The 14,198-nt window shown below is 33.0% G+C and overlaps 1 protein-coding gene across 1 annotated transcript in view; it reads right to left on the bottom strand.

Moving 5' to 3' along the window:
- The window catches only part of LOC128207898 (fermitin family homolog 2-like), a 34,370-nt gene extending 21,976 nt beyond the window's left edge, over positions 1-12,394 (bottom strand). The window contains exons 1-3 of the mRNA XM_052911084.1: positions 12,273-12,394; positions 11,558-11,891; positions 3,174-3,407 (exon numbers count right to left, since the gene is read on the bottom strand). Of these exons, the coding sequence (XP_052767044.1) occupies positions 3,174-3,407; positions 11,558-11,702 (379 nt within the window). The 5' untranslated portion in view covers positions 11,703-11,891; positions 12,273-12,394. The remainder of the gene's footprint in view (positions 1-3,173; positions 3,408-11,557; positions 11,892-12,272) is intronic.
- Positions 12,395-14,198: the final 1,804 nt, after the last annotated feature.

Genomic DNA, 14,198 nt, shown 5'->3' with positions numbered 1-14,198 from the left:
AATTTTTGCTGGTAAATTTAAGAAGTACAAGCACCTAAATTTCGGCAAATATCTGGGGAAATCAATCCCTAAAACTATTTAATAACGTGTCAAAATTATATTTGACTGTTATATGCATAGAAAAAAGCTGGCAAATACCAGACTATTTGGAGCCTGGAGCTTGAAGCTTTTATTGTTGTTAAACTTTGCGCCTGCCCCAAGTACTTTTTTTTTTAAATAAAATGTATTTAAGTTGTCCTTGATCTATGCTTTTTGCTTTTGCACTGACTGAAAAACTAAGTTTCAATGTCGGAAGAATAAACATTATATATTTAACAAAATGACGATGATAATGTCCTCACTTTTAAGCCCAAGGGGATTTCATTTTTTTTCTTTAAGTGCTCTAGCTACCAGGCACCAAAGACCTTGATGGATCAGCTTGATATATGAAAATTTCCCTTTTTCCTTTGATCATGTGCAGTAAACACTGTTAAATAATGCATCATTTTACATCAGACACAAAGACACATTAGTTCCAGGCAATAACAGCATGACTTGTTCAATGCCACTAGGGTAATTTTTTAAGCAATTTCAGGCAAATTTGCCAGAGACAGACTAGATGTTGGCCACATACCAAAGTGTTTTCCCCAACTTAATATCTAGCCCTTCCAAAAAACAAGTCTGCAACATTTATCACAATTCGCATGTACAACAGATTGGCCTGTAAATTTAAGTTTGTATAAAAGAACCTGAATGCATCCCTTGTGAGTCAGTGTTTGATCAATATCCATACTCATATCAAACTTGTTCTGCTATTAATAATATGCTATCTCTTGGAACTAAAAATCAATTAGACAGAGAGTCTGAGATAAAAGACCTTCCCATTTCTTAGTGTCAGCATATTTTTTTGGCAACCAAATTTGAGGCAATTTATCACAGAAATCATTCAATTTGGAAAGAACTTTGTCAGAATTGAATAATTTTCATGTAATGAATGTGTCAACATATTTGGCCTGTCAGGTGTCTATTGTGTATACTATTTTTTTTATTCATTCGTAAATAACTTTATGTTTATTTACCCAGTTTTCATTATGCCTATCATAAATCTACGTCCTTGCTCATGTACCATCGATCTCCATGTATGGTCGTAAAATCACCATTATTTTACAACCAAGTTTATGATAGGGCAAGTAATTAACACGGTTATAAACTTATAAACAACCTAGATCAACAAAGTAACTTCTGTTCATAATACTAGTGTTAGCGAACAAAATGTTTAACAATCTAATACACTGTACATTATGTTTTTGATGAAAACTATACTTTGTTACAAAGTATGACAGTGATAAAAAAATTTACAATCTTCTACACTGTTCATTATGTTGTTGATAAAAACTATACTTTGATACTATGCCAGTGATAAAAAAATTAACAATCTTCTACACTGTTTATTATGTTTTCGATGAAAACTATTCTTTGATACAAAGTATGCCAGGGATCAAAACGTTTAACAATCATAACACTATTCATTACGTTTTTGAGGAAAACTATTCTTTGATATTATACATAATGAGAGGGATCAAAACGTTTAACAATCTACTTCACTGTTCATTATGTTTTTGACGAAAACTATTCTTTGATACATAGTATGACATTTGAGATACAGATATAAACGCCCAAAATATTCGATATTAGACTCAAAGGAAGTTAAATAGTAAGAAATGTTTAATAAAGAGGGCGAAGTTTGTTAGATACCATTGTGCGTAAAACAGATAGCTACCTCGGTAGTAAAAGTAAACAAATAAACGGCAAACAATGCATCTGAATATGATTCATAAGTCCAGCTGACAATTCATCTCGAATATCATTCAAGAATCTTAGAAAATACCAATCCTATAGTCAAGTATGTTATCAATCAAATGCGCAAAAAATACACTAATGTTTGCTGTTATGATTATGTTTTTCCCTATTTGGTTAATCAATGAATCTGTTCACTCTTCAAGTTATGGCGTGATGTGAATTAAATATGCATTAAGTGTGTGAAAATATCTGGCCTTTAATGGAATGTGATACAAATAAGCAACTTAAATGTTTGTAGCTCACAGATTTGCCATTATTGTGCGACTCTTTATGTATAATAGACTGTTACAATCAACGATTCATTTTTGCACTTAGCGCTGCGACCAGGGAGGATAATAACAAACGGTCATTTTGCGTGATTGATTAAACTTATAATGCTTCACTGCTGACAGCAATGATACTTAATATTATAGATGGGATAATGTCATCAAAAATAAGACAAAAGATAAAACCCAAGCTAACCAAATCAATATCTAGTATAGAGAAAAACATTGCAATTCATTTTGTGTTTATTCTACAAAATGAGCAAAAAAAATGTCAAATACACTTATTTTTGCGTGATAAATCATTTCCTCTTGCAAATGGTAATTAAACAGTTCTATTAACTACAATAACTGCGGAAAAGAAAAAGCATACACGATGGATGAAAAATGAAATGTTTTGATTAATGGCTTGTGAAATAACATTTGTTTTCAATACGCTAACATTAAATATGAATATTATTCAATACAAACTTTAAAAGGACACCTAATTTCAAACAGGGTTCATTATGTAACCCATAACTATATGCACATAATTCCTTACATTAAAGCCTCAAACCATACGCACCTATTTCCTTACAAAGCCCCAAACTTTATGCACCTTACTCATTACACAGCCCAAACTATATGCACCAAATACCTTTCACAGCCCCAAACTGTATGCACCTACTTACTAAAGAAGCCCAAACTTCAAGCACCTAATTCCTTACAAAGCAATTATATGCACCTAATTCCCTTTAAAGCCCACAAGCTATATGCACCTAATTTCTTACAAAGCCCATAACTTTATGCACCTAATTCCTTACAAAACCCCAAATTATGTTCACCTGAGTCCTTTGTAATACCCAAAATATATGCACCTAGTTACTTACAAAAGCCACACTATAAGACAAATGCACCCGATTCTTTACATCTAAAAGACGAAAACTCCAATTCCTAATTCCAATACAGAGCCCATAATACTATGCATACTTAATTCCTTACAGAGCCCCAAACAGTATATATACCTAATTACATACAGAGCCGCCCAAAATATACATTTTTGTTCCTGACACAGCCCCAAACTATACATACCTAATTCCTTGCACAGCCCCATAACTGCATTGAACACGTCAGAGCTGTAGTCAACCCTCATGTCCATTATTTGTAGGTCAGGAAGCTGGACCCGCATGCTCTTGTGCATGGGTGTGAAGTGAAGCCGTGCATCTGCCTGCACACCATACTGGTCAAGTGTTGAGCGTGACCGCTTCAGCCACCGTGTTTTTTCTGGCCACCATAACGCATGGTCTGACCAGTCCATTGCGATATCTTAAAAAACAAAAAACAATAGTTGAAAAAATTCAAGTAAAAAGCAATAAAAATTTCTTTAAAGTGTGTGTTTCTTTACAAGTAACAGTCAACATTTTTAGTTTTACTATAACAATGCCAACATCAATAAATTGGACACCAAGGCTATGACAATAGCTTCACTTTTCTGCTTTAAAAAATGGTTAAGCAGATTGCCTCAACAACAATATATAAGCAATATTTATTACTGGATTACAGGGTACTTATGAGGCAACTGACAGAGAAGAAGTGGATGGGTGTTGTAATTTTGTCAATTACTTTCCTAATACTATCATGGGAGAGCCATTAAAACTTTACCTTCATTTGATAACATGAACTTGGGGGTAATCTTAAACCACAGGAATGTGAAATATATTATTACAGTTTTATGTATATACAGTAGCTGACTACCGATGAATTTGAAGTGAAAGTTAACATACATTATTAAGGGGGATGCATGTCATTCAGTAATACCCTGTAAACCAATTTAAGATACTTATTTGCACAGGTAGTAACTTGACTCAATGCACAATATTTCATTTTGATATTAAATATTGCAGTAGTTTTATCATTTGAATGAAGTGTAATTCCGTATGTGTGTCAATATTGTTTAAGGTATTTTTATTTACACATTTTTCAAAGATGCAAATGTTTTTGTTTAGAAGAAAGACCAATGTGATATTTTATGTAAGCAAGCGTTAGTCCATTACATAAAATTTATATAAATTACATGCTAACATTTTACATTTACCTACATCTCTATAAACACTTTTGGTTTAAGATTACAAAAAAATAAATTAGTTCTGAACATGATCTCTAACTGAACTGAGAAAAACTGTTACCCATTGTAAATGAACTCTCGTGATTAATTCATTTCAGCTACAGGTAAATTGAAAACAAGCCACATTGTTCCTTCCATATTCAAAATCTGCATTGCCATTGAAGATGATGATGTTTAAATTAAAGTTTTATTTTTACCACATAATCAATGTATATAAAACATAAGGTAACTACATAGTATTAGAAATGTTTCGAATCAGTTAAAGGCTAGTTGCATCTTATGCAATTTCTCTAAAGGAAAAATAAACACAACTAGAGTTATCTGCACATACAAGAATTACTATAGAATATTTGCATAGCACAACAGAGGTTTCAAAATCAGGAATATTTTTAAAACTACATGTCTGATTTTCAGGAATTTTCTTACAATTTCCAGGTAAAGGAGTGTGTTCAATGCACAATTCAGAATGTTTAGATTCAACTATAAATTAGCAGGTGTCTAAAACATGTTCTCCTATTGTGTAAAATGGCTTGCATCAAAACTCTTTTTTGTCATAAATTGTGACACAGATATATCAATTAAGGTTGGAAACTTGAAACTTAGAAATCTTTCAAAATCACCAATTCTGAGCCTGAAGTTGGCCCATCTGTCTATATTGTTGTATTGAGCCATGTGGTAAAACAAAATCCACAGGGTGAGGTCACAGTGCACTATATCATTAGTGACAGTGACTGTTTAAAGTTACACTATAATAGCCCCCCTGGACAGTTGTAGCACCACCCCATGACAAATTAGTGCTCCCCCTGTCACATCCACTTGCCCGCTTGTCTTCTATTGTTTTCAAACATGAAATATGATTCACAAGAACATCAAATGTGACCAGTTTTAACGTCCCACCACACAAAAATGAATTTGGATATTTTTGGGGAATTTGGAAGGGTTTTATGGAGACACACCTGCATTCTAATAGGGGAGTTTTTCACAGAAGCAGGCTTTGCATGCTGAGAACCAATCTTCCTTCTGTTCATGAGAAATTCATGAAAAATCAGGGAAAGTTTCAGTAACAACCCACTGATAACAAATTATTCTGTAACGTTTACATGAAAAACACCAGAGACAAGCAGAGATCTTAAAAACATTATTTATTGAGGCAAATGTGCAGGAATAGTTGAGTCTCATGAATGAGCTTTATGTTAATAGCTATCATTAGGATACACATATTTGCTTAGTTTTGGTTTGAGTTATAAGGTATTGCTGATCTGGTGCAGGTCAAGGTCATTAAGCATTGATCAATATAAAAATTGTTTGGCATTAAAAAGTGGGACAGGGAAGATGGACCTTGGTTTGGTGTCATGCAACATGGGTCAGTGACCGGGGACATCATTACTGAAGTGTACCACTTAGGCACATGTACAACACACCAGAAGGGAGGAGGGCAAAATGTCAAAAAGGATGTTAAATTTTTTATGTGACACTGAACATGGAAGATACACGTTAAATCTACTTATAAACCATACAGTATGATACTTGAAACTACTTAAAAGTGAAGCCTTAAATTGAAGTTCCATATAGTATGGTTGTGTTATTCATGTCCTTGATGTTTCCAGTTCTTATATTTTTAACAACAATCCAGAATAATGTCTCATCTGTTCTGGCTGTATACTTGATTAAGTACAAAACCCACCCATTTCTATTGTATGACCCTAATTCAACTACCCCCTGTCTGTATAATGGATGTTAGTCATTAATTTTCTGAATACAAAACTGTCCATTAACAACACATTTTTTACCTAATGACATCAAAAATGGTTAAACCCTTCGTACTTGTTACATTTAAGTTCACCGCAGGACCAGCCAAAATTAGGTGAGCCAAGCGACACTCTGTGTATCGGTATGTACATTGTTCATTACGAACAACTGGACTATTATTTATGCCACACTTAGGGGTGACATTTATTACGTATTTTGTAAATGACTGTATTTACGTCTTGGCACATGGACAAAACTTGAAGAAAAATAAACATACAATATACGCATTCATTTTGGTGACTTATGGTAGATGTTCTACGTACTTTCATACTGTTACTGTATGTAGTAGGGATTAAACAATGATCATGTAATTGTTATGCAAAAAATCAAACATTTGCCTCCAAAGTCAGCTTAGATTATGATTTTCAAAAATCACTTATTTCTAGAAATAACAAAATCTTTTCTTTCATTGAATTCTATAAGATGTCATTTTAAAAAAGACATTTTTAATTTTATAATAAACCAAATCATAGTTATATTGACAAATTTTAAGTCATTCATACACATAAGGTCTTCTTGGTGAGTTGTAAAAGTCAATGAATGGTCTGGAATGCCATTTTATAAGCTGGATATATATGCTGAAGTTAAATAAACATTCTAGTCTGTCATGTTAAAATACCTAAAGATAACTATTTTACAACATTTCCTTCCATTATAACACAAATCAATTTTGCTCAGGAAATGGATAAATTTATGGAAATGACTTCTAATTATTCCTGGTAATCGATTATAATCGATTTCAGTATTTCAGATATCAATATAATCTATTGAAATTGTCTAACAAAAAAATGTCAAGTCTGAGATTGTACAGTACATATAAGAGTTCTTGTACTGTTAATGTCTGACGATGACTGTATTTTTTTATCAGGTCAAATAATCTGGTTATATGCACTAATTCATTGTAATAGAACCGTTTTTGGAAATATCAGGATAAGAAACGAGGATAAAATTGTTCTAACTATCGCATTGCTTATGAATAATTCATTTATTCACCCAAACTCAGATCTATGAGATTCTGTAGTTAGTTTGTAATGGGTGATTTGACATGAATATAAGTTTATCCTAATATGATAACCAGAGTCATAGAGCCACATCTGTGTGTATAGATAATACTTGAAGTATTTTAATGAGATAGTATTTTTTTAATAAAATTCAAACTGATGTGTCCGGATATAAAGCAAGCAGACTACTCAAATTTCACAAAAAATGTGTGTGAAGTGGAGATAACAGAAACACAATTTTGGTGGATCACACTGTGATCTGTTGAGGAGCACATTTAAATAGCTAATTTATTTTAAATTTTGTACAGGATTCAGTTCATCTCTAGATTTCATTTGTCATCAGCAAACCAATGACCATTCACCATTGTCTTCAATATAAAGGAAGCTGTATACTATAACTTGCCACTCAGCCAAAGTCAATGGGTTTATTTCCTATTGAGTCATTTTTATATACATTTGTACATGTATATAAACTTGTATGCGTTCAGACTTAGCACCAAACATGGGAATCTAACCATCTAAGGATTGTTTGTACTATTACCACTGAACCCACTCACGCTTGATTATTTGTTTAATTTGAATAGATAATATGCCTATTCCACCCACAAACAATCAAAGTAGTTCATTAAAACAAAGCTTGGAGAATGGAGGTTGCCCTATCGATTGCCAACATTGCCATTATTGTGGAGATGTTTGTTTTACACGACTTCTGTTTGAACAAGCTGTTTGGATCCAGATTACGAGACTAAAAACAGGATGACTTGATGGAAATAAAATTGATCCTTATCAATAATGTTTGCAAGTAATTGCTGAATGATGCAAAATCAGACACATTAAGTATTCATGGAAATAAACAAGAGAATTTATATATATCTAAGATAGAGAAATGCATTTTTCAGACAAGGACTTACAAGTGCATTTCAACATAGCGAGGGATTAGGACAAGATGTACATAACTCCTATTATTTAAATATGGAGAAACAGTTATCTTGTGCCAAGCCCTCGATAAGCATTCTGTAGGCTCAGGTATGCACATAATTTTCACAAAACATTTACCTGTACATGTATATTAAGTTTAAGGTATGTCATCAAAAGCTTCTACAAACATTAATTTTAAAGGGAAAAAAATGCTACAAAATTATAAATGCCGCCAGATCACTACATTTAGTACTGCCACTGCCCACTCACTCCCTCATTTAATTTTCTGCTTACTTTTTAATATTCAATTGAGTATCTCCAATCTCTGAGATATCTCAGCTCCAAATCTGAGAATGAGGAAACTGCAGTGTCTGGCAATCTCATGTATATTAACTTAGGAATGATAAGTGTGATTCACTGTTTTTAACTGGCAGCAGTCTTTGAGGAAATTACAGGAATTACAGGTAATGCTAGGCTGTTGTTTCCAGTTGTGTTAGGGGGTTTGGTTTACTCCAGGAAGACTGTGATGTCAGGGCTTTTTCTATAGTACCCACGGGTCCGACTATCGGACCCATTCCCAAAGCAAAATATAAGGTATTTTTCCCAATCTTCAGAAAAAAATCCCAATCAAAAAAAAAATCCAAATAATTTTTATTTTTTTATTTTTTTAGAAAGTCTTTTTATCTGTATTGTTTCATTTGCAACATCCTTATAAATCATGTGATGTCAAGTTTTTTTGATAATTGATTTCAGAAATCATTGATTTTCATCACATTCAGAGATCAGTATCAATTATTATCTGTCATGATTTATTGCAATAGATATTTACACCCCAAGGATTGATATTTCAGCCATTTTGGGTCTTTATAAGGGTAAATAAACTAATATTAAATCATTTCCTAATTTGCAGGAGACTAGACAGCTTTTTCTCTGAACTGTAAAATTTCCAAATTTCGGCATTTTCACTACGCAAAATTTCCCAAAAGGTCCAGGGTCTTTTTCCCAAAATGGGCAGAAAAAGCCCTGGATGTAAATGTTTTGTTCCCTTTGCCTGATATTTAAAGAGAAATGCAGACTTTTCATTAGTTCAATAAGTAATAAAATCATATGTCTTTTATCTTCTGAATAAAAGACTCAATAAATATTATATATATGTATCAGACCTTGCTAAAATTAATAAATAAAAACAATCCTTTGCGGAACCAATGAAATTTTACCCATTCTATAAATAGACATCAGAATCAGAATGTTCTGAAGACACAAATTAAGTTTTTGATATACATGTTTAAGACTTAACACTCTGCTCCAGTTTTTATGTACAAATGGTGTCATCTCAATCCGAACAAAACTTTATTTGACTGGTACTCACTATCTCTAATTCTCTTTAAACATGAACTGCAGTATTCATTGAGAATTCCCATTAAGTAGCTCAAAACCAGAGTTAATTTCTTTACAAGGTGATCACTTAACCCTACTATCTGTCAATCATTCCAAAATCATATCAAGTTTCAACGTACAAAAGTTGTCAAAACGGAAATATTTAACTTTGAATGGATATGGGCACACATGGTTTATTCTTTTCACCCGCTTACTCTGATAACATTGACTTCTATTATTGCCATATGCACATAACAAGCATCATTATACCGTGATGATTCAGGGGCCAAACTAAGAAACTAAGAAAAGATCATGTCAAGAAATTTGAAAAAAAATAGAAGCCTATATATATATATGCCTTAAATCTATGCACGTTTGAAACAAAATTACATATACAGGTAGCTACTACTAATAATATTATTTTTTACAAAAGCACCACAAGATGAACTGAATCCAATAACTATCTCTCTTTTATAGTTGATCAAGGGGCATAACTCATCAATTTTTAAAGCCAGAGTTATGCTATAAGTCACTTTGCTTCACATGGACACATTGACTTAAAGTCACAGCTGAGACAATACCTCGACTTTTTAAAAAGGCATTACAATCATGTCATAACAGACAGGCATATCCATTACATGAATTGAAATATAATCTGGACTCATTATCATAAATGATGATAAATTAAATTAGCCTGACCTAATACTGACAGATATTGTTCACTTTATTATATGCTGTTTAAGGAACAACAGATGAAATCAAAATTAATGGGGGATACATTTATGACAGGTCAAGATACTAGATTAAGACAAGTTATGCCCTGAAGCTACATGAGGTTTTCAGAAATTTAATATAAGAAATCACTTAAAAAAGGTCAAACCATTCAAAGTTTGACATAAAATCTTAAGGAAAGTATTATTAAAAGATTTCTGAAGTAAAAGAAATGTGTGGTTCTTTTATTTTTATTGTTCCATATCCCATGCAATTATATATCAATGTTGTAATTTTCTTTTGGCGGGCATATATACATCTTGTGATGGCCATTATGCAAAAATAATACATGAATCCTACAAAACATTCTAATATTATTTTCCCTGAGTGGCCAATAATTAAAGCATTTTTATGTGCACTTACGCCCTAGCCTCACACTTCTTGAAAATTTCATTCAGCATGGAATAACTTTTTTTGAGAACACCTATCAAATTTGAATGAGAACCCTGTGTTGTCATTTCAATTTAAATAATGAACATGAATTGAAGAGAAATCTGACATTGAACCTATGACCCCTCAGCTTCACCTTAACAATGCTCTCTATACATTGTATTGGAGTGATAAACATTTGTGCCTGATCATATTTAAATATTATCAAATCCTTTCAACAGTCCAAGAGTTATTGAGACCTTAAAGTCAAAGTTTGACCCTTTTGCTAGACCTTGATATTGACCCAATGAGGCTGAAATATGTGCTGTTCTCTACTGGCTCAGGGTTGTTAATATTTGAGCAAAACAAGATATAAATACTTCAGCATTGTTTGAAAATTACAGAGCAGACACTCATGTATGACATTTGCCTCTACCTTCTGACCCCAAAAACAGTCCTTACAAAACCTTAATAGTACTAAGTTTGTATATTCCAAGTTAAACATTCCTGCACATACATTTCTGTACCCAAAGATTGCTATTACCACTGCTTACTTTTTGATCATTGACATCATTCAAGATTCATTTATTGTTTGTACTGTATATGACAGGATTTCCAATGACTTAGTCATATGTGAGTATATTTTGTATTACAATTTAAGAAGTATAAATTATAAACACCTAGCAGCCCGAGCCTCAGTCGAGACTTCTATATTATTTATGTTTTGGTTGTCCGGTTAGGGCACTCACTCCTCACCTAGGCAACCCGGGTTCGATTCCAGGGGTTGGCACATGTGAGTTTGGTTTGTGGTCACCAAGCCGTACAAGTGAGTTTCCTCTCGGTACTCCTGATTTCCCAGACAACAAAAGACCAAACTCTCACATAAAATCGTGCCAATGAAAGTGATTAATATAATGTTGTAATGACTGTTCCACAATCATTGTAAAATAAATAATTTTACGCTATAAGTTTACAAAATCTGTAAGGTGCAAATCAATATGAAGCGCGAGTCAAATGACTGCCAAACATGAATTAGCTATAGATAGTTAGAACATGACAAAGTCTACTCAGTATGTCACAATTATGTCTGGCATACATGTACCTACCCAATGCTTCGACAAGTCGAACCATGACACCTCCAATATGTAATTCCCCATTGACACGAAGTGTTCGCTCTACTTGCAAGTCTGTCACAAGAATATTCAGCTCCCACGAACCATCAACAAGGTCTGCACCACCAAGATAAGCCATTGCTGAATAGTTTTTCACTTCAAAAACTTTTAGTACAAACTTTCCACAATGCGATAAAATTTAAATAAAAAATGAAACACTGTCTTTCCTTTTGACCACTGTGTATATCCACAAACTTTGGCTATATATCCATTGCACAGTCTGAAGTGGGTGAATTCAAATGCATCTCTGCAACATTCTGTATAATACCTGGAAAAACAAAACACAACATTGTGATGGTGTGAACTCTATTCTGTATTCAAGTTGAATATCATTCACAACTGTTCAGTATTTTAATTCCTTTATCGTTTAACATTTAACTTTTCTGAAAATTAACAAGAAATAGTTTACAACACTTATCCAATTGCAGACATATAACTTTAAAATGATAAACGACCATAAATTAAACAGTAAAAATATCTTGCCATCTTGCACGAGTAAAATTTGGGTCAAAGTTTCTGTTTGCTTAATGAAATCCGGCAACAAAAACAGCGAAATATATACATATGGTCGGATGTTAAACAATGCAAACAATTCTAATGTATACGTCTTCTGTTAACACAATGATGTCACATCATAATACTATTTTACCTATTTCGAAAACTTGACTTTCATCAAAAATGAGTCAAAATATCAACACTCCCTATGTCCCTATTTGGAAGCACACAACCAATTAATGGTTTGTAACGTGCGTTCTGATTGGTGGATCTAGAATGAGGGATGCTCTCAAGGTTTTGATTTCAGTGCAAATTCTCAGTATTTCTTACGTGTAACAATTAAATGCTTATATTTAATGACTTTATAATGTTGTTACAACTTAGAATAAATAACTAGTATGGCAGAATGTTAGCATTTCGAGTTTTCATCAGATTCATGTAGCATTATCAATTACATTTGAAATTTCAGATTTTTCCATCAAATCTGAACTTGAGAGCTGAATGAAGAGCTTTTCAAAGACATTTATATACACTATGTATAGTTTACCACGAACTTCCCTTAAATTTAGATACTATATAAATACTACACTCATTAGATATAGATGTCTAAACTGACACTAGAATTTCAGTCTTAATTTTTTTCAAGTAACAGTCTATATATGGCTACATGGATTAAATATTTATATACATGTAAGGTGACAAGGCTGTTGGTCCCTTTTTAAACAACAAGAAATGTATTTTTAAAACTTATAGATATTGCGCAAAACTTATCAAACACATTTTTACTGACAGAGTATGTTAAAGTTATTTACCATACTGGAAAATTTAAACTAAATTACCATCTGTGGTGATCAAACAGGTTAACGTCTGTTTCCAGCAATCATGCATGCAGTTATACCCATATATCCACGGCTTGTTCATCATTGTTAACAACTGGCTGCTGCAGGTCTGATCTATTCTGCTGGTCATTGCTAACGTTTGTACACACAATTGTAGCTTTCTGGAGAAAAAGGACCTGTATTTAGGACCTTTTCCTTAGGTCTATCTAACTTGAACGTTACAATGTATCTAACTTCATTAATTAAGTAGGTTGGATAGAGCAGAACACATATCTAAAGTTTCAATGCAGTACGGGGTACATTATGTATTTGCTGACATAATGACTTAAGTGCTTAAATGCAAAATCTTCACCTGGTTTTTCTCTGTTGAAAAAGGGCAATAATCACATTATATGCAAAACAGAGTTATCTTACTTGGTTATTGACTTACTGAGTACCTTTGTATAAAGTTTAAATGCATCACATCAAGAAGTTGCTGAGATATTAGCCTATGTGTGCTTACATGCAAACTTTAATCACAATTTCTAAATGGACTAATAAAGGCCCATAATTTGCATTATATTCAAAATATTGTTATCAACTTTAATTAATTACCCATAAGTAGGTTGGTATTAGGGAACACATATCAAATGTTTCAATGCAATACATAATGTTTTTGCTGAGGAAATGACTTGAAGATGCTTACATGCAAAACCTTAACCAGTGGTGATGGCCACGCCAGAGTGAGTAGTATAGCTATCCTTATTCTTCGCATAGTCCAGCTAAAAAGGAATAGACTGCATAATATTTAGATATTATGTATAACACCATCATTTGCAACCAGGGTACTTTCTTCTGTTACACTTCATACATACTGTGAAAAATTGACTTATATGAATATGCATGAGGTACATGTAGGGGAGAAGACTCTTCTTCCAATGAAATTGCATGTTACATTTTATCACTCTTCAAGAACCATGCACTGGCAGTTGTCTCCGCAAACAAGTGGTCTCAGTGGGTCGTCTTAAATTTTGTTGTTATCAGGTGGACCGAGTTCAATTCCTGCTTTGGCCAGAATATTTTTTCTTTGGAAAAACATTCGTGTTAGTGTCTGTGCATATGTGAGAGTCAATGGCTAGATAATCGGAGAGGTTTCCTTGTGGAACAAATATAACTGCCTTATTCATTATTCACAATTACGCGATTTCCCTAGTCAAAAGCTCACGGTAAACAATGAAGCCTCACTAGTGTATCCGGGTTAT

Source organism: Mya arenaria, chromosome 11 (genome assembly GCF_026914265.1).
Source record: "Mya arenaria isolate MELC-2E11 chromosome 11, ASM2691426v1".
NCBI classification, from domain to species: domain Eukaryota; kingdom Metazoa; phylum Mollusca; class Bivalvia; order Myida; family Myidae; genus Mya; species Mya arenaria.
This window is presented reverse-complemented; position numbering and strand designations above follow the sequence as displayed.